The 21,901-nt window shown below is 38.7% G+C and overlaps 1 protein-coding gene across 8 annotated transcripts in view; it reads right to left on the reverse strand.

Moving 5' to 3' along the window:
* The window catches only part of trip12 (thyroid hormone receptor interactor 12), a 183,472-nt gene that overhangs the window by 49,624 nt on the left and 111,947 nt on the right, over positions 1 to 21,901 (reverse strand). For 6 of the 8 annotated variants that reach the window (XM_034168159.1, XM_034168151.1, XM_034168153.1 and 3 more), the window contains 6 exons: positions 20,624 to 20,861; positions 19,952 to 20,070; positions 17,501 to 17,708; positions 10,159 to 10,259; positions 2,630 to 2,804; positions 2,255 to 2,396 (listed from right to left, as the gene is read on the reverse strand). In XM_034168159.1, the coding sequence (XP_034024050.1) occupies positions 2,255 to 2,396; positions 2,630 to 2,804; positions 10,159 to 10,259; positions 17,501 to 17,708; positions 19,952 to 20,070; positions 20,624 to 20,861 (983 nt within the window). The remainder of the gene's footprint in view (positions 1 to 2,254; positions 2,397 to 2,629; positions 2,805 to 10,158; positions 10,260 to 17,500; positions 17,709 to 19,951; positions 20,071 to 20,623; positions 20,862 to 21,901) is intronic. The other 2 variants (XM_034168158.1, XM_034168157.1) reach the window with 2 other exon arrangements.

Here is a 21,901-nt window from a genome sequence, read left to right on the forward strand (position 1 = left end):
TTCCCACTGTTGCATGTGTGCTTACTCTAGGGGTTGGCAAGGTTAGACGTTACTTATGCGTTGTGCCTGAGGAAGCTTTGTTGTGATATGGCACTATGTAAATAAAACAAATTAAATTAAATCCAATTAAATTATTTCCTACTACTTTTTACTCTTTATTTTACTTTGTCTTATTTCTTTTATTTCCTGTTATAATTGTTATTTTTAATTTATTTCTTTACGATTGGGGGTAACTTGGTGCCTATTTTTTAATTATGTACAGCACTTTGGTCGACTGTTGTCGTTTTAAACATGCTTTAGACATAAATGTTGAGTTGAGACATGTTTGAAGGATGGTAAATGTGTCACTCCAGAGAGTTAGTCTTTTTATTAAAAATAAATAAATAAATAAAAATAATAATAATACAAGAGATCACAGTAAAACGGGTTGTTCTGTCCTCCTGCATGCTACTGTTCTGTCCATGTGAGTCAAACACCTGTTTGTCAAGCTTTCTCAAGAACACACATTAGCATAAAAAAATCATTTGCTGCATGCTTGTGAAAGCTCAATGCCTTAACGATCGACCATCATTAAACAGTTTTTGTTATTTGTGAAAACAAAGGAAAAACTGATTCATTAATACATTTTCCCTCCATTCACATTTTAACTTGCAAGGATGAAATTTAATCAGTAGTCCAGATTAATGTCTTGATCACAATAAGATGATTATTTAAAGGGTCATTTTTGGAAAATTAGTTTTGAGCTACCTTTTACATTTTCAAATATTTGAGGCTTAATCTATATTATAACAGCCAAGTGCCCTCTATGTGCATGTGTATGGCTTCGATCACACAAAAACTAGGGAGAGCTGAAATTTGCCATTTGGTATGCTTATGCATTTTGGGTCATGGATGAATTCTGCGAAAACTGAAAATGATATTTTTTAGAAAAATTAGTAATTTTAGATAAGTAGTAAACAATGGACACTGTGCTGTAATGAACCATGGGAGTTCGGGGTTCTAAATGTTATTGTGGTTAATATTAGTTTAACAGTGTTGTTAGTGTTATTGATTTATTATGTTTTTGTAATTGAATTGGTTTAGTCAGTTTAGTTTAGCCTCATGTTGCCCTTACCATGAGTGAGTTAAGTGAAATGTTGCTGGTATCATGAGTGAAAACTGTTGTTCGTTTGATGTCTTCCGTGATCATCTCTGTTACTACCTGTCTAAAATTAGAAGCACCTGCTTGCGGCAGACTGCGGAAAAGACAGTGGGTGGGGGTGTGTGTGTGTGTGCAACTTCGATCACAGAGAAACTGTGGACAGTTGGCATTTGCTGTTTGGTATGCTTATGTATTTTGAGCCAAGGTTGAATGCTGTCAAAATAGAATGTTGATAGGACTAATATTTTTGGAGAAGCTACAGATATTAGCTAACAACACTGAACAATGGCTGTTGCTAACTACATTGACTCACACACCATGCCAGCAGGGGACGGAAAGTCATCTTTATATTAAAAGCATGAGTGCAGTGAGTGATTTTATTTTGTAACTTCAATGCAAGTACACAGTATAATTGTAAATATGTTAAAAATACATGGATGACAAGACAGTGAAAACACTTGTTTCTATTGTGGTCCATGTAAAATTCAAATGACAAAAAAAAAAAAAAAAATCAACAACAAAACTAACAAAAATCTAAAATATATATATATATAAATACATTGAGACAGTAAAGTAACATTAAAAATTACATAATTAACAGGAAATAAATGGGTTGAGTTCCTCTTGTAAAATATGTTGAGGTCTAAAGGTTCCTAAAACATTCTGGACTCACCATTCCAACTCATTACACAAGATTTGCTTAATTTATTACCTATCTTGAAAAATGTCAGCTACCAATTTTATGAAGACTACCCAATCTAGAGCCCGTGGATGCACACGGGCAACACACTAGTGTTAAATATTTCTGATTCCCAGAAATTCTCCTGCATCATTAAGGCCTGACAGCTTGTGTGAGACCTGTGAAGAATTCTGAAATGTTTGGAGCAACCGTTTAGGGTTCCTTTGTTTTGAGAAAGGGTCTCCAACCAACACTACTCAGTAAAATCTGGTGTTTCCTAGCTCTTGATTGGTTAAGCACAGTTGACAGTTCATTAGCAGCGGGAAGAACAGAGAAAGGGAGAAAACAAGCAGTGAAGGTGCTCTTCAGGAGCAGGGTTTCTAACAGCTGGTTTGAAGAATTGTTCTTCAACAACAAAGACGGCATAATGTTACCTGCAGATGCAGCTGCTCAGTAGCTGTGCAAAGTCTCTGGAGTACATTCAGTGCAGGGTTGCTGCCATCCACATTTTCAGAGTTGAAGTAGCGCTCGACAAACTTACTTGCCTGTTCTTTAATCCAAGCCTTGATTTTGTCTCTGGAGAAATTAATTTAATTATTTCCAAACATAATTTGTAATACCAATTACTTCTCATAATATAGTTATTACACTGAACCACAAGGATGCAAATTAATTGAACCCATATGAGAATAGTTGTGAATGAATTACCAATGCACCCACAAGATATGTGGTGATTGAAATGACTATCTGTGCAAAAGTGACACTTTTGTTTAATAAATAAACATCCTGTGATCACGCTCATTTCATACCTGTTGTTTGAAAGTGAGTCCTTCGGGAGTGCCCTGGCTAGGCCACTCACACCCGCTGTACGTGATGGCTCAGAGTTGGCATTGTTTGCTGGTGTACTCAATTTGCCCCAAGTTTTGGGATTCAGGCTAGCCAAGAAGGATGATTTGGGTGACTGAGTACTAGTAGGGCTCTTGGCTGTTGAGAATCCAAGAAGATGATTACAATGATTGTAAGGATGACACACACACAGACACACAAAAAGAGAAATGAAACAACACATACACAAAAAGAGTAACTCCAAGCTACCTTTAGTTGAGCATTGTGTGTACGCCAGAGTTTGTAATACCAAGCTTGTCTGTGTTGAATGCAACTTGGGCTTTGTTTGGCAGTTTGAACAAGTTTCAGAAAAATAAAAAATACAATGCAGTGCTAAAATACCCTTGGCTGTATGAGCCTTGTGTTCTTTATAATTTGCAGTCATTTAATTAATTAAGATCCTGTTGTCTTACATACAATCTGTACATGTTCAATGAAGCCCCTCTATTATTCAATCAAAAACAATATTTAGATTTAACAGCATCTGCAGGAGGCTTTGCATGTGTGTGTACATGAACGTTTGGCAAAAGTGGAAGTTATGCTAATCAAGGAATATTTGTAGATCACCCTATGTGCATTTGCTGGTATTAATGACAAATTTAGCTCCATAGGAAGTTACCTTTGAGTATGCTGAAGTTAGCGTGTACGCTAACACCGCAAAATGTGTTATCAGGTTATAAAAAGAGCGTTTTCAGTTTTAGAAGTGTTTTATTTCCCAATATCTTTTACATAATATATGACAAAGAGGATATATTGACACACAAATGAAACAGAATTTGCAGCGAGCTACCAGCCTATGACGTCACCATGCTAACATCCGCAAAATAAGTTGAGGTGTTGCTAGGTTCCAAAAAGTGTGTTTTTGGTTTTAGAAGTGTTTATTTCTCGCTAGCTTTTACATAATGTAAGAGAGATACTTATAAACACAAAGCAAAGCAGTTTGAAGAGACCAGCCATTGACGACACAGTGCAGCTCTGCTCTGATTGGCTGTCATCCCCCGCCACTCAAAAACAAAGCAGAACATATTTAAACTGAATGTGACTTAACCTCTTAAAATACGTCAAGGTTAGCCATCTTTGAACTTGTCTAAGGTCTGTGTCCCAAAAATGTTCCCTGTGAATTAGAAGACTGTGGCAGTAATAGAACTGGACTTTTGCTGAACACAGACAGACAAACGGACGGATGGGCGCCAGGTCTTCGCAATACCCAATGGCCATATGTTGGCCTTGGGTAATAAAATCTTAATATCTATCTTTGTGGTGTATTCAACTGAATATAGGTTGAAGGGGATTTGCAAATCATTGTATTTTGTTTTTATTTAAATTTTACACAATGGCCAATGACCCTGCAGCGGGTCTGTAATCAACTTTTCTGCAGTGCGGCTTTGCTTTGAACCTTGAACCAATCGAAGCAGTGGTTGGCAGATTGAAGCAGTGCTTCGATCATTCTTTCTTTCGCTTAATTTCCCCCCGCTAAAACCCTAAAGAGCATATGTCTGTGAGTATTATTTACCTTTTCTATGTTAAACTGACCTGTTATGGTCTTCTGAAACAGTTGACAGATGTATTTTATAACTTAAAAACGGGAGCGATGCTAACGTGTTAGCATGTCTATGGCATTTTCAATGTTAAAAGTAACCATTAAGCAGTTGCAGTTGTCATCGTGTTCGGGTGCATTTGTTTTCAAATTGTAATATTTTTTACATTTATTTTTGTTTATATATTAATAATCTGATTATTATATACAATATATACTTATTATATACAATTTTAGAGAAAGAGACAAAAAGAACCTGAATAGAAACAACAGAAAATATAAAACCAACAATGAACATACATTAATAAACACATACATACATACAGAAATTAAGTGTTTCCAGTGAACACCTAGTGACTCTTAGACCTCCATTTCATCCCTGTCTTATTTAAGTTTAATGACAGTTTGATTCGGTCAAACCATATTTTCAATGTGTTAATTTCTTCAGTGATTTCCTACAGAACTATCTGCCAAGCTAGAAAACTGCTGCATCCTAGTAAGAGCAGAATACTACTGGAATGAATTTGAATAAGGAAAGTTGGGTTTTTTTTTATCCCCCTCACTAAATGGATGCTGCACTCACTGTAGTTTATTGTCTGGAATAGTCCCAGATTGCATTTCAGAGCTTCTAGAATTCAAACATTTTCGTGCAGGTGGTGTTGGGGGGTAATTTTGGGTTTCATCTTTTTTTGTTTTTCAGCTTTTTCATCCCTGAATGTGTCAATCGTGAGTCACTTTTGTGCTGATTAAAGTCACTAACTGGGACTCCTGTCTTGTTGCGAGAAAGAAACGAGAATCATCCTCCGTTCTGTTCACACAGCTCCAAACTCTGCATGGCTCTTTGCTGAGTCAAGTTAGAATGATAGAATCCAGTCGGAATTAATAACTTCAAAGCGAAACACTGTTTTGTTTATTTTTATTTAGATCAAGGATACAGTGACCAATTTCATATTTATTTACTTTAAGACTCAATGAAATACATAGAAAACCTGTAAAGCCTACTTTTAGTACAAAATTCACAAGAGGTATTGATAAGGGAATCGATAAGGAATCGGATCGATAAGCAGAATCGATAATGGCATCGATAGATAAAATCTTATCAATACCCATCCCTAGTGTTTACACAGGAGAGAAAAGTGAGAAAATGTTAATGCCTGTTTGAGAAAAGTGTATAAAGTGTGTAGTGAGGGGTTTTACAGCCTTAAAACATCTATAATAATTGCAAAAACTAACGCTGACTACTTCGCGGATTTCGCCAATAGCGGGTTATTTTTAGAACGTAACTCCAGCGATAAACAAGGAACCACTGTAACATGCTCCCATTTTTGGCCTGAAGCAACACATTATACAATCGAGAAAGCTTTACTTACAGATGTAGCGTATGACAGGCTTAAAATCCTGAAAAAGTCCATTTCAACTGGTGTCAGGTTTGTAACCCTACAATTTTTAAAAAATATGCCCACATCTGGAGGAACCTGAAAAAATGACTTATGTAGTGAGTGTTTGGATTTTAAACTCTGAAAACTCTGCAGTGTGGTCTTATGAGTGAATGAAAGAAATGTTGTTAATCCAAACTTTGTCCATTAATGAAATCTTTTATCTGTTTTATTCGGTTGGAAATCTGTGTCATAGGCACACCATCTAAATATTTTTAACATGTTGTTGATTTCACAGGTGTTGACCACTTTCTGCCATATTTTAAGTGTGTGATTAATCCATAAATTCAACCCTGCAAGTTGATCTGTTAGGACCTTGTCTGCGATTGCAGCCTGCAGGGGGAAATTTGATGTTATGCCCATTTCTATTGTTTTCCATTTGGCCTCATAACCCTGACTGCACCAATGTAACAGTGATTACATATTTTTTTCCCTCTGCTTGGTCTAAAAAAGTAACCGTTACTGACTGCCACAATTTTTTTTCCTGATTTCTTATACTGTTTCTTAAAGCCAGAAAGTTGCCATTTGAAATGACTTTAGTTTTGTGTCATGTCTGGGATCTGCTTTTTTTCTACAAAATTAAACAACTGAATGAACATCCTCCGAGGCCGGTGATTCCATGAATAAAATTATTGTTATCTTCTCATTAGACAATACAAGCATGCTCATCTCTTGTAAAAAAAAAAAAAAAAAGGTTGAAGTTATAGGCTCGGGATAAGTTTTGGCACTTTTCCTTTATAGTACTTTTCGTGATTTTGACAAAGGCTTTTTTTATTTACTGATACTGTTCATATCAGAATTTAATACAACAAATACATAAAAATTTTTGATACCTTGTTTCCATTCAGGACCATAGCCAAAAGTTCCTTATTTTCATTACTGATGAAGTTATTTTTAAAAACAGGAAGCAAAGTAGCATTTGTCTTCATTTGAAAAATGTAGAGCGACTGCAATCCTGAGCAGAGATATGCATTTCCAATGTACGAGGTCTGTTAGAAAAGTATCCAACCTTTTTATTTTTTTCAAAAACCTGATGGATTTGAATCACGTGTGTTTGCATGAGCCATCCTTGAACCTTTGTGCGCATGCGTGATTTTTTTTTTTCACGCCTGTCGGTTGCGTCATTTGCTTCTAAACAGCCTTTGTGTGAGGACAGGTGTAGTCTCTCGTCGTTTTTTCTTTGCAAGGAAATGGCGGAACGACTGGAGCAGCGCGAATGCACCAAATTTTGCAGAAACTGGGCGACAGCCAGGTGGAAACCATTCTGATTATTCAGAATCACCAACACCCAGGATCTCAAGTGGGAGCTGAACGTCAGCTCTCTCATCAAGAGAGCATCACACAGATTAAGGAGCGGTACAACCGGTTTAAAGACGGCCGCACAACGGTGGAGAGCGCGCCGGGCTCCAGGCGGCCATCAACATGCTGAAATAACCAGATCATTTCCAAAGTGAACTCTGTGGTCATGTGGGACCGTCGTGTGACTATCCGAGAAATTGTGGAAGAGGTGGACATCAGCACTTTTTTGGCACATTCCACTGTGACAGAAGATTTTGCCATGAAAAGAGTTGCAGCAAAATTCATCGGCACAAAGCTGATGGCGGAACAAAAGCGCCTCCGTGTTGAAGCCTCACAGGACATGTTGTGACATGCCCAGCTCTTCCACCATTCGGAAGATTGAGATGGCTTTCGGTGGCTTTTCAGTCGTGTGACTATCCGAGAAATTGTGGACGAGGTGAGCATGTTACAACATGTCCTGTGAGGCTTCAACACGGTGGCGCTTTTGCTGCGCCATCAGCTTCGTGCCAAAGCCATCGGCATGAATTTCGCTGCAACTCTTTTCATGGCAAAATCTTCTGTCACAGTGGAATGTGCCGAAAAAGTGCTGATGTCCACCTCTTCCACAATTTCTCGGATAGTCACACGACGGTCCCACATCACGACAGCATTCACTTTGGAAAGATCCGGTCATTTCAGTGTGTTGATGGCCGACCGGAGCACGGCGCGCTCTCCACCGTTGTGCAGATGTCTTTAAACTGGTTGTACCGCTCCTTAATCTGTGTGATGCCCATAGGATCGTCGCCGAAAGCCATCTGAATAATCAGAATGGTTTCCACCTGGTTGTCGCCCAGTTTCTGACAAAATTTGATGCAGTTGAGCTGCTCCAGTCGTTCTGCCATTTCCTTGCAAAGAAAAAATGACGAGAGACTCCACCCATCTTCACACAAAGGCTGCTTACAAGCAAATGACGCAACCGACAGGTGTGAAAAAAATCACGCATGCGCACGAAGGTTCAAGGGTGGCTCATGCAAGCACACAAGATTCAAATCCATCAGGTTTTTGCAAAACGTCCTGTTAGAAGTGACTTTTCATAAACTAAAATGTCATACAAAATATCAATCAAAAGAGCTTTTCAATGTTAAAATCAAATATCCGCTAAATCCACAATACAGCATGGGTGCAAGCAACTGAAAATTTCTGACTGAACATTTTCTGTGAGTGAACAGTCGAACGCGCAAAGTCTCCTAGCGGGATCCGGGGGCATGCTCCCCAGGAAATTTTTTTGGGGAAAAACAAAATGCTGCAATTTGGTGCATTCTGAGAGCACTATGGTCAGTTTTTCTTGGTTTAAAACACAATGGTATTTGACTCTTATACTGGAACAAAATATGGCTCAAGTCTTGATTTCATTAACATTTATTTACTATCTTGTATATATTGTCTGTAATAAGGTTCCACAAATGGACCGACTGTCTGCATTAACTGACTTTAATTCTGCTTTCATTGTTTTCATTCTACATTTATCAAACTCTAAGTGTGTCTTATAAAACAAATCAATAATTACAACCTTTCTGCTTTGAGTAAATCATAGACTTAAAGACATAACTAATGTCAACAAAAAGTCTTTGCCAATGGCAAGTCATTTAAAACTGATGCTATCGTTAAAAAAATTAAATAAGAGGCCATCACCAAATCAATACCACATAATGCCAAATTCCACCACCAGACCAACTGAATAAAAAAAAAAAAGTGTTGGAAAATGCCATCACCAGAATGCAACACTTTTAAATGCCACCAGTTGTATAATACAATTTATAAAAATCATAACCAATGAATATACATGTACAGTATCTAGCACAGTGCTTCAGTTTTACCTCAAAATATATCTCGTCATTTTTCAATGGTTTATCTGTTAAAGAGTAAAAACTGAAGAAAATCAATTGTAAGGCCTGAAAGAAGTTTCTGTAGGAAGTATAAGTAGCCATAAGGTCAAGTGAGAGGGGGAAGTGTTGGTTTTTTAAATACTTTAAAGACACTGGACTCATCGAGGGGCTTTAGTACTGCTGTAACAGACTGATACAGCAGGTGGCAGCAATGCAACAATAAGGATGCTGGCTGACATTAAAAGGCGTAGAAGAAGGGAGGGGTAAGTTTGATTCACTGCACAGGGACACACGTTTTGAGAGGAGCGTGTTTCATGTCAAAATAAAGCCATAAAGAGTAAAAACTGAAGGAAATCAATTGTAAGGCCTGAAAGAAGTTTCTGGAAGAAGTATAGGTAGCCATGAGGTCAAGTGAGAGGGGGAATGTTGGCTTTTTAAATACTTTAAAGACACTGGACTCATCGAGGGGATTTAGTACTGCTATAATGGACTGATGCAGCAGGTGGCAGCAATGACGGCGTAGAAGAGAGGGGTTCATTTGATTTACTGTACAGGAACAGGTTTTGAGGAGTGCGTTTCATGTCAAAATAAAGCCATAAAATATATCTTTTTTTAAGTTAGCGGTTTAATATAACGATATAAACAGAACATGGAAACAAATTTTGACAGAAATCCATATACAAACGGAGGTTTTGCACCTATGAATACAGCTCAGATGTGGATTAAACTTATTCATTGAAACTGCTACTTTGCACGTCATTGTCACAAATGAGTGACTGAGGCACTTTTGACTGAGATATAATGCAAATATACACCCAAATGGGCTTTTCAATATTAAATTCAAATGTCCACAAAAATCGCCAATCCGGATCAGAACCGGATCAAACTTCATCAGGCGACAGTGCCAGTCTGCATCTCACTTTCAAATATGAAAGTGACTGGAAGTACGTTTGATTAAGATATAATGTAAAATGTACATGGGGTACATGTAAATGGAACTTTCAATCAAATCCGTATCAAACTTTGTTGATCAATAAAGGATACCATCCTACATAATGCTCTCAAAAATGAAAGAAATTTGATTTTTTTTGATGGAGTTATGAATTTTTGAAAATTTGTTCAATGTTAAAGGATAGGGATTTTCCAATTTCCAATTTTCCAAGATGTTTCTTGACTTTGACCTTGAAAACTGAATCAGTTCTTGCCTATCAGGATATGAATCCTCTGTAAAAATTTCATAATATATGAAAAAATGTGGGTTACAGGCTCTTCACAGACAGAAAACCTAAAACATAAAAAAAAGTAATTTAACTTACCCTGATTGTCGACTTTATCTTCATCTCTTGGAGGAGAGTATTTGGGTCTTCTGGGCCCCCTTTTAGGTAGCCGTTTCCTCTTAAGGACATCACTTAACCGTCTTGAAGGAGAAAACACTATTAATCAAATGCACTTAAGGCAGAAAATAAAAGTGCAACTGCTACATTCACTCTCTAATCAGTTTTATCTATATTATAATAACCAAGTGGCCTCTGTGTGCGTGTATGTGTGCATGGCTATGGCTTCGATCACAGAGAAACTGGGGAGAGCTGACATTTGCCGTTTAGTATACCTATGCATTTTGGGTCAAGGATGAGCGCTGCAAAAACAGAAAGTTGACAGGACTAATATTTTTGGAGAAATCAGTAATATTAGCTAATAACCGTAAACAATGAACATTGTGCTGCAATGCACCATGGGAGTTCGGGGTTTTAAATGTTATTCTGGTTCATGTTAATTTAACAGTGTTGTTCATGTTACTGATTTATTGTGTTTTTGTAATTCAACTGGTTTAGTCAGTTTAGTTAAATGTCATGCTGCCATTACCATGAGTGAGAATTGTAGTGGTTTGCTGTCTTCCGCCACCGCCTCTGTTTGTGGGTGGGCGGCAGAGGGCAGAAAGACAAATGTGGAAGTTTAAAATATGTAAGGTTACTAAGCCCTGTGAAGCAACAAGAAGCAAAGCCTATATACAGTGATGAAAGTGGGCCAACTTTTTGGCAATTCTTGGCTGGTGTGGGGATCTGGGGGTTCTCCCCCAGAAGAATTTGAAATCTCGATGCTCTCAGGTGCATTCTGGTGCATTTTCAGGTCTACTTACCCCCCCTAAAAAAAAACCTAAATCAATTTTTTTGTTGGATCAGGTCAATTTTTCCACCCCAGGGAAGAGTCTTTTCACACAACTTGTATCATAATATCATCACGATACCAGTTACAAGCTGTGTGAAAAGACAATTTTTCGCCATTAGCAAGATGACAAAACTATAATTCACAGTCTGTCACATAGATTAGAATACTGTGTTATTACTATTTGATAAAACCGCATTTGCACTGGACTGTTAGTGTTCTCTCTCTACATTTATCTAAACATTAGACTTCAGCAATTTGTGCTTTGATAACAACTGATAATGTCTTTAAAAATGTCTTAGAAAATGTGATACAAGTAAAGCTGCATTTACTGTTCAAGTCACCAATATAACTTAATTTTCAGGAACACTGATTTTGGTTTAAATTATCCACTTCTATAAATGTTCTTTTTCCCTCCAGTGCTGACGTCAGCATTTCTTCAGTGTTGTGCAAAATGATACACAAACGTTTTTCACATCAATATCTGACTTCTATGAGCATATTAAGTATTTATCATATTTTCCTCCACCTTAGTATTTCACACCAATGTAACAGAAGAAACCATAAAATGCAGATTTAGCAGGCTAACATCACGTTTGCATGGACAGACAGTTTGAAGTAAACTCATTCCAAAGACAGTCTGATTTTGTGTTAAATAACTTGAATAATGTCAACTGACAATTATGTCAACTACATGATAATAAAATCAAAGACTTACCTGGAGTGTTAGGTTTTCTGTATAAATTAAAAAAATTGGGTCAGCATTTTGATCCTTTTGATGGAACCAGCCCATTTGAATTTATTCATGAGGAACTTAAATAGACTTAAATAGTCTCCATGAAGCAGAATGTTTCAGACATTTACTCTGTTTTTTCAACGCAACATGGAGCTCATTTTAAAATCTGTAACAGCGTCTCTCATTCACTTCAGTCTGGACGAACAGCACCACTTATGTTGTCTCAGATCAGGATGTCAAAATGTGAGACTTTTGATATCCACTGTGGCGTCTCAGAGACGTTTTCAAGCAATATGGCCTAAAAATTTGACTTCCAATTTTTTTCTTACTTTTGCTGCTTTTATCAAAAACTTAAAAGTAACTCCTGCTTACCTCTTGAAGTTCTAGCTGTTCTTTTGTTTAAAAAAAAAAATACACTTGGATAAATGATTCCACCACAGAAAACTGTTTTTTAGCGTTCCCTTGGTGGCATTTCTCCCATTCGGCTGGATGCCTGTCTTAGATGCTGGAATAAGTTTGTCGTGTTGCTGTCTTTTGTTGCAGTGAGTTTAAAACCCCAGTCACACGGCACTAACAAAAGACACCAAAGCCAAAAGGAAACAAGAAATCTGGACTTGCGTTGACTTTTAGAGACATCGTTTAACCGTCGTCCAGCTTCGTTTCTGTAGCTGGTGCTTCGTCAGAATTTTCAAACTGTTGAAAAATGTGACCAAATCCTGACAACCTCAAATCGTCCAAACAGTGAAGATATCTGAACCGATAAATAACTAAAGATCCGACGAGCTGAATGTGACTTTTCCATGTGTGGGACGAAAAGCAACGTTTTCTATACAGAAATAATAGCGGCAAGAATGTTTCATAAACTACTTTAACTATTTACGCACGATACAACCGTCTCTGGCTGCAACGTGCATATGTGCGCACACGTTGTACTGAAGACAAACCTGTTGTCAACACAATGTAGCTGCAGGTGGCTGTGGAGAGCACAGACTCGCTGCAGAAATGATCACAGTGTTAAGGTCGCCGTTCGATTCATTTTTCTTTTGTTAATTTCGGTTTCGTTTCGGTCTTTTATGCGTTCTGCACTCTATGATTTGTGGCTTTGTGACTTTTTTCCTTCGTGCAGCAATTGCCATGTACCGGGCCACTGGACAAACATTGCAGTGTGCATTTCCACGTCTGTCGCTGCAAACCCAAACCAGTTCCAAAACACTGACTATATAATTCTTTTCTTCAGAAACAAACTTCTCACACTCATTAGCGGTAGCCATGTTATTGTTGTGTGAAGGAAATGGGGGGGGGGGGGGTCTATGGAAGCTCCTAGGGACAATAAGTGCACCGTAGCAAGGGGGGGGAGGAAAACACTTCATCTGCAAAAAAAATAAAATAAAATAAAAAAAAATTTGAATTAATCGATAAAATCAAACTCCTAACTAATCTGCCATGTACCAGGAAAACAAAAACAACCCTTCTTCCGCGTTTATTGAAGGTTTGCAAATCAACATGGTGCTTTACCGCCACCAACTGCACCGCACCATCAAAAATAAACCGGAAACGTTCACCATGCAAATAAAAACCTGGATTTCTGAAAATTTCTGGAAAACTGTCATCAAGTATATCAAGTGAAATCCTGAGAGAGAATCCAGACGAACTCCAAAATTCAGTGTAGTATTCCATGCCCTAATATCTATATGTGGTGCAAATTTGGTGAGAAACTGTGAAGTCCAAGTCCAGACTAAAATGGCCAAAAATAGGTGGTTCACTAATCCTCACCTATATCTATCAGAACCCAATATGAAGATAGATTTTATCCATCTTGTAAAGAGTTACATAAACAGTTGCTTCCATCCTCCATATCTCCCCTTGCAAATTCACTGCAGAAAATGGTTCTGGGGTGAATTAGCATGGCTAAAACCCTTCAGCTTTAAGGAGGGGGCGTCACTCTCTGGAATAAGTTTGTCGTGCTGCTGTCTTGACCCCAGCCATTTTAAGCCTTTTTCTTCATTTGCCTTTCACATGCCTGTATTAATTTGCAACCACAGAGACATAAATTTGCCTTTACGGTACGTATATTGACAATACGAAAACAGATAGAACAGATTTCATTGACATCAGCCTGCACCAATTGATAATCTGGAAAATGCAAGAGCAGTGCCTGGTGCTTTCTTGGACTTGCCCCAGTCTGGGAGACCTTAACCATAGGATCACATTTCACTGCTTGCCCTAAATCCACGCCACTCCTCTCTATGTGAACAGTGACAACAACTGGTAACACACAGGACAACGAAACAGACAGAAAAGAGAAGTCTTAATTTATTCATGTATAATCTCTGTCCTCATTTTCTTCATTCTCCTTCTCTGCTTGTTCCGTAATCAACTATACAGGGCTGTAAAATGAAAATTGTGAAATCTGAAGAAAATCTGCAGGGGGTCTGGGGAGCATAAGCCCCTAGGAGCCAGGATCTCAGGCCACGTGGAATCCCAGAAACCAAATTAATTTTTTATCTAATTACCGTATTTTCCGGACTATAAGTCGCACCGGAGTATAAGTCGCACCAGCCACTTTATCCATTATAAAGAAAAATAAACCAATAAACCATAAATAAGGTCCACTGGACTATAAGTCCCATGGACATACAGGTATGTTAACATGAAAAGTTCAGATGATAATATTGTGACGGCTACCGTTTTCGGATGCATATTTCACCAGTCGCAACTTGTAATCTGCAGAGTATGATTTTCTTTTTGGTGGCATTTTTTCGGGCCTTCTCCGTTGTCTTGTTATGTTATCAGTAACGTTAAAATTTTTATTTTTCTATGGTAGTCAGAAGTCGCAGGAACAGTCACACAAGCCTCGAGTGCCCTCTCGTGAGCTGCATTTTACCTACAGATATGTTTGTATTTTGCGGACCACATTGCGAGCCGAACCATGCAGCGCCTACCTGCGCAGCTCATGACCTCCCAGCGGTGTCGATCCAGCTCCTTCCAAGTGCAGACGCTAATCCTCCGCCATCGCTCAGTGCTCCCATGCAGCTCTCAGCGTCAACTCTGCTCACACTGATATCCAAGGGTTGAAGCCGTTTTGTTAGCCGTCCCGGAATAAACACCATGTTCGTCTGCATCAACGCCAGCTCCTTCCAAGTGCACACGCTAATCCTCCGCCGTCGCTCACCCAATGCTCCCACGCAGCTCTCAGCGTCAACTTAAACACTCTGCTCACATTGATATCCAAGGGTTGAAGCTGTTCTGTTCGCCAAGCCGGAATAACAGCAAGCACCGAGTTTGTCAGCTTCACACGCTGTGGGTGAGGTGAGGAATACGCATCCAAAGTTCTGTTCTCTGATTGGTTATCGCGACCAGCGTGAACTATAGGATGGCCGTCATACTACAGTGCCCATGATGCATTGCATTTCCTTTTCCGGTGGCCATTTTAAAACATAGATCGACTCTGTCACGTAAAATTGTTTTGTTACAGTAAATTAATTGAGATCCTACCGGTATATTTTTCATTTATAAGTCGCACCGGAGTATAGGTCGCACCCCCGGCCAAAACATGTAAAAAAGTGCGACTTATAGTCCGGAAAATACGGTATATATTTTCAGCATCTCCTGGAACAAAAAAATCTCAAAATTAGTGCATATTTAAATGACCCTGTATTTAACCTTTCATTTGAACTGTCAATGATCATGTTGAAATAACATGGAAGTAGGACCTGGAATGATTTTCCTTTTAACTGTAAACCAAATTATGCATTAACAGAATTAAACTACATGAAATTCATGAAGACTGAAAAGACTGTTCAAGCATTTCAAAAACCACAGCTAAAGCTTGGAGAATATTTTGAAAATCAGGGTAAAATATCATTAACATAGATTATAGTAAAAAGGCAACATATTCTTGTGAAAATTCCTGTAAATCCACTCCAAGCCACAGTGTCTTTTTCCAATGAAAAAAGTCGACATTAATAAAAACTCATTTATATTCTTGTATCTGCTTTGTCTTTCGGCTGTTCCCGTTAGGGGTCGCCACAGCAGATCAATCGTTTCCATCTCACCCTGTCCTCTGTATCTTCCTCTGTCACACCAACAACCTGCATGTCCTCCCTCAGCACATCCATAAACCTCCTCTTTGGCCTCCCTCTTCTCCTCCTGCCTGGTGGCTCCATCCACAGCATCCTTCTCCCTATATACCCTGGGTCCCTCCTTCGCACATGTCCAAACCATCTCAATCTCTCCTCTCTGACTTTGTCTCCAAAATGTCCCACCTGAGCTGTCCCTCTGATGTATTCATTCCTAACTTTCCCCTTCACTCTTGCTGCTATTCTTCGGTCAGAAATCACTCCTGCCACCTTTCTCCACCCTGCCTGCACTCTCTTCTTCACCATTCTTCATTACTTTGAACAGCTGACCCCAAATATTTAAACTCATCTACTTTCACCACTTCTACTCCTTGTAACTGCACTATTCCACTGGGCTCCCTCCCATTCACACACATGTACTCAGTCTTCCTTCTACTGACTTTCATTCCCCTTCTCTCCAAAGCATATCTCAACCTCTCCAGACTAAACTTGCTCTCTGCTCTCACTACAGATCACAATGTCATCTGCAAACATCATAGTCCATGGGGACTCATATTCTTGTATAAATGTAAATAGTCTTTTTTTTCCAATGAAAGAAAAGTCTACATTAATGAAAAAAGTCACATAATCTTGTCTTTCCCAGAAAGAGACAAATTCTTACTGTTTCCTAATGGCACAGTTCGCTTTTTCCATTTCATCTGTGTTCATGAAGCCAGTGACAATTCCACGGATTCTTGTCCTTATGAGACTTTTTCTCGCAATCTTCTCTCTGTCCGACATCAGCCCATGATAGACGTGATGCACAATTCTTCTTTTAAAAACTTTAGAGCTCTAAAAGTTTGCAATGTCCACATGCTACGTTTAGCTTAAGTGTTGCGCAAGAGCGTCGCTGCAGCAACCAACTAGTCCCGCTTTACAACTGTTGCAACAACCAGGCTTTTTTCTCATTGAAACTCTGCGGATCTGAGGACACCGATTTATATCTGTAACACACAGATCAGTGTCTGCAGACCGGCACGGACTTATAAAACTTGCACGATGTCGTAAATAAAGAACACTTTGCAAAAGACATTTTAAAAACTCAGTGACAATCACACAGTTAAACATTGACACTCCCCTCATGATGAAATCCACAAAATTTTGCAGATCCACTGAGTTTTCACAGCCCTGACTATAGCAACAAAACATCTCCAAGCTAATAGTTTATGATGCTAGCTAGCAAGATTTTATTTTTGGTACTTTAAGTATTTTTTTGATGTCATTACTTTTGTACTTCAGTAACATTTTCAATGCAAGACTTGCTTGTAACAGAGTATTTATAATGGCTGTTGGCAGCCCATACCCACACACTAATTAACTGTAGTAACAACAGGTTTGTCAAAATTCATTCAACTTGCAAGAAGACAACCTCTGCATCATGATTACATGGCTAAAGCTGCATTCAGCCCTGTATGCCAATCCTTTCTCCGTGTTATGGACAGAATTATGGTGCCAAGATGCTTTATGTATGCAAGTCACAAGTGCGCATAAATTAAATCCCTTATTATGCTTAAAAAAAAAAGTTCAATCCACAGATCACACATTTCAGTTCATATGCAGTAAAGACAAATGTGGGTTCTAGACTAAAATTTACTAAACTAACTTAGGTAAATAGAAACAAACAATGTGACCAATACTCACCCCTGGGGGCTGAGGTCCAGTGAGTCATCCATGCTGTGCTGGAAGCTGGGTGAGCCCAGGTCAGGAGTTGCATTATTAGCAGACATTGTTGATGCAGTGCTGATGGTGGTTGTGCACAAACTGGCAGTGCCGCTGGTGCAAGCCTTCGGGGGACTAGTGACTAAAAAGCTCTCAGACTCTGCCAGGTTCTTAACCTGGTGCATTACACCTTGAAGTGACAAATTCAAGAATTACACCCCATAATATATGCAAACACACATGCACATACATATATACAGTTATGCTCAAAAGTTTACATACTCTATCAGAACTTGTGGGGGCTTTTGTTGGCCATTTTTCAGAGAATATGAATGATAAAAACTTTTTTCCCCCCACTCATGGTTAGTGGTTGGGTGAAGCTGTTTATTGCTTTGCATTTTGTATCACCCGTTATACAGCTTTATGATGAAGTGGTATAGAGGAGGATTTTCTTCAAAAGAAGACCTGAAACTTCAGCTACAAATTGCCAGAAGGTACATCTCAGATGCAAGCCTAGATTTGATCCATTTTGGTAAAAGAATATCCTTTTCCGCTTGACTCCACTATGAAGCTAAGAATGGTGATGCAAAATGCAAAATTTGCACTGTGCACAATTTCTCACATCACAGCCACATAAACCTATATTTTCTTCTGGGTTATCTCAGTGTCTTTCGTCACTCTTCTCCAGCTTCTGAGAACTGTCTACTCTGTGCAAATTTACCATAGAGTGCCATACTGTTTGTATTTCTTTGTATTGATGTAAATTAAGTCCAAGACATATTCAGTGGCAGCTTTACCATCAGATAGCCTCGTCCACAACTACCACAAAAGACTCCAAGCTGTCACTATTGTTAAAAGGGGGCAATACACGGTATTAAGAACAGGGGTATATAAACTTCTGATCAGGGTCATTTGGGTAGTTTCTGTTATTATGATTTAAAAGAGTAAACACAGTTGTCTGACAATAAATGGTTTCACCCAACCACTAACCATGAGTGGGAAAAAATATTCTGCCAGGGTATGTAAACTTTTGAGCACAACTGTGCACGTGCACGCACGCACGCACACACACACGAGGTCTGTTAGAAAAGTATCCGACCTTTTTATTTTTTTCAAAAACCTGATGGATTTGAATCACGTGTGCTTGCATGAGCCAACCTTGAGCCTTTGTGTGCATGCGTGAATTTTTTCACGCCTGTCGGTTGCGTCATTTGCTTGTAAGCAGCCTTTGTGTGAGGATGGGTGGAGTCTCTCATCGTTTTTTCTTTGCAAGGAAATGGCAGAACGACTGGAGCAGCGCGACTGCATCAAATTTTGCCAGAAACTGGGCGACAAATTTCCATGACAAAATCTCTTGTTAAAAGTGAAATCTGCCGGAAAATGGCTGATGTCCAGCTCTTGTGATAACCAGAGAAATTGCACACGACGGTCCCGGCTCCACACAGCGATCCGTTTAGAAATGATGTGGTGGTTTCTGCCTCTCGATGGCGGCTTGGAGCGCGGCGAGCCGTGCGCCATTGTGGGCCGTCCTTAAAGCTGTAGTAACACTCCTTATTCTCTGTGAAGCCCGTAAAATTTTCACCGAAAGCCAGATACATTTTTCGAATGGTTTCCAGCTGCCTGTCTCTAACAGTTTCTGAAAAAATTCTGATGGAAAAAAGCCCAAATCATTCTGCCATTTCCTCGCAATGAAACGACGACGAGAGGGGTGGAGCAGTGCTCACTCAAAGCCTGCCCACAGGCAAATGACGCAACAGACAGGCGTGGAAAAATGCATGCGCACGAAGGTTCAAGCTTGGCTGATGTAAAAACATATGAATCAAATCCATATATTTTTTGCATAAAATAAAAAGGTTGGATACTTTTCTCACAGACCTCGTGTGTGTATGTGTATACGAGGTCTGTGAGAAAAGTATCTCTATATATATATATATATATATATATATATATATATATATATATCACACACAAACACACAGATATCTCCTAGAAATTCAAATTTAGCAATTTAGTGAATTCTAGCAAGTTACAAATGAATGCTTTGGAGTTGGATGAGGCACCCTGTGGACAGCTCCCCCCCCCGTCTGCATATATAGTAATGGTAAACGCCACACTGGCAGAACCATTTATGATTAATAAATGATTAATACCCATATATACAATTTATTCTTGCAAGACAGAAGGTATGTAGTGTATGAGTGAATGTGGTGTGTGTGACCCCCATCCACCCTTTCCGGTCAGCCTGCAACATCCTACTCAAAACCAACCGACAACTTCTATCAGGACAGAATATGAATGGTTATGGAAAAGAGAAAAAAAAAAAGTTTGGTTTGAAAACGACAAAAAATCCTTTACCTCCGACTTGAAAAGGACAGACATTGTCAAAAAAAACTTTTTTTTAAATCTAACATTGATTAAAAAGCTGTAGATTACCTTCTCTTCTGAAATAGACACTGAAAACATCTGGCAGCTTCTGCATAAGGATCTCAGCCATCTGAAGAGACCCCACTACAATCTTTAGGTCCTGACTGGATAGCATGGAGGCAATGTGACTGGTAAGATAAATGACAAAAATAAGTCAATAAATTTGAGTTCATTTGTTTTATATAAAGTACCAACTATTTGACATCAGCTGGAAAATAGCTGGAATACTATTTTTTATTTCTTGATAATTACCAATATTAAATAGTTCAACATAAAACAACCCTTTATTACCATTGTTTAAACAGTTGTAATTTAAGACAGTAACAAATTAATGCATATTACATCCAAGTAAATTAATTCATTTCCATGCTTTTAAGGGATATAGCAAAGAAGACAGCACACTGAATACAGTTACAACAGAGCTGATATGAGGGGATGTATAATGCTGCATAAACCCATTAAATGAAACCAAATCCCAATTAAACCAAAAATGTAAAACCATTACACCTTTTCATTGTGCTTGAATGTGAAAGGCAATTTATTTTAGTTTTTTTTTTTTTTTTGACCAAGTTAGTCCCACTGAGATCAAGATCTCTTTTGCAAGGAAGACCTGACCAATTATAGTTTCCAATTCACCTAACCTGCATGTCTTTAAACAAAACCAACAGCAGGATCTATTACCTGGACACAGCATGATTCCTCAACACATCCTTCAGCAGCTCTGCATCAGCAAAGAAGATGATCCTAAGGATGGCTCTAAGGCACTTGTGTCTAACGGCAGGGCCTGCTGATGAGCTGTACACCTCATAAAGGACCCCAAACAGGGTTTTGATAAAGCACTTCGCCAGGTCTGGATCCTCCTTTATCAGTTGTGCTCGTGCATCTTCTCGACGTACCTCCTGGTGACTCCCTGCTGCTGCTAAAAAAAAAAAGAGCACTGTGTAATACAAACAGAAACCATGGGGGGCGAGGGGTTCTACAGTGACAATTGTGCCATCAACACTGTGGTTGACCCATGTCCACTGAAAACAGTAATAACTCAAAACAATTTAGCTGTGAGTATCCAAACAACAATGGTACAGCAAGACAACCACAGACGGGTAAAAGGCCACCTTACTATTGGATAAATTTCAGAAGTATGGTACTGACTCATGACTAATACACGCAGCTATCAACAAAACAGGTATCAGTGTCCATATATGGGGGATAAACTCAGAATTTTTGAAGATTACATGTGGTGTGCCTTAAGGTTCAGTCCTTGGCCCATTGCTGTTTCTTTTAAATATTTATGATATATGTTTGATTTCTAAGTCCCTGAATTGTATTTTATTTGCTGATGATACGACTGTGTTCTGTAGTGGGGATCATTTGGGACAGCTTTTGGACATGATGGAGAAGGAACTGCAAAAATGTATTCAATGGTTTGATTTAAATAAAGTATTACTTCATCTTGGTAAAACAAAATGTATTATATTTGGAAATAAGCCCAGAAATTTAAGTAGAAATTTATTATTACAGGATGCTGAAATTGTAACTGAAACAAGATTTCTTGGAGTTCTCATTGGTTATAAATTAAAACGGAAAACACAAATTATGTTAAATCTAAAACTCTACGTTATTAAGTATCTGTCGTTAACACACATGCTACCACAGTAGTGATGCAGCACCACTTCAAGTGCTGCTGCCATTTATTAAACAGTACAGAAAAACAAATGTGTATATTCTTTTGAATGTGCAATATTTTGAATGCCCAGAGACCCAAGCATACTCTACTCTTGAAATGAGATGCACATCATGACAACAGAAACTCAAATCAGAAAAGGAAAACTAGGGATGTTAAGTGCAAGTTCTTTTTCATTCCTTTGGACCACCAGAGGGCAGAGCTTAGCACCTGGATTATTGGCCTGACAACCGGCGTGGCTATGAATTGGGCCAGATACTGGCCTCCATTTTGGAGTG

The sequence above is a fragment of the Thalassophryne amazonica genome, chromosome 4, assembly GCF_902500255.1.
Source record: "Thalassophryne amazonica chromosome 4, fThaAma1.1, whole genome shotgun sequence".
NCBI classification, from domain to species: Eukaryota; Metazoa; Chordata; class Actinopteri; order Batrachoidiformes; family Batrachoididae; genus Thalassophryne; species Thalassophryne amazonica.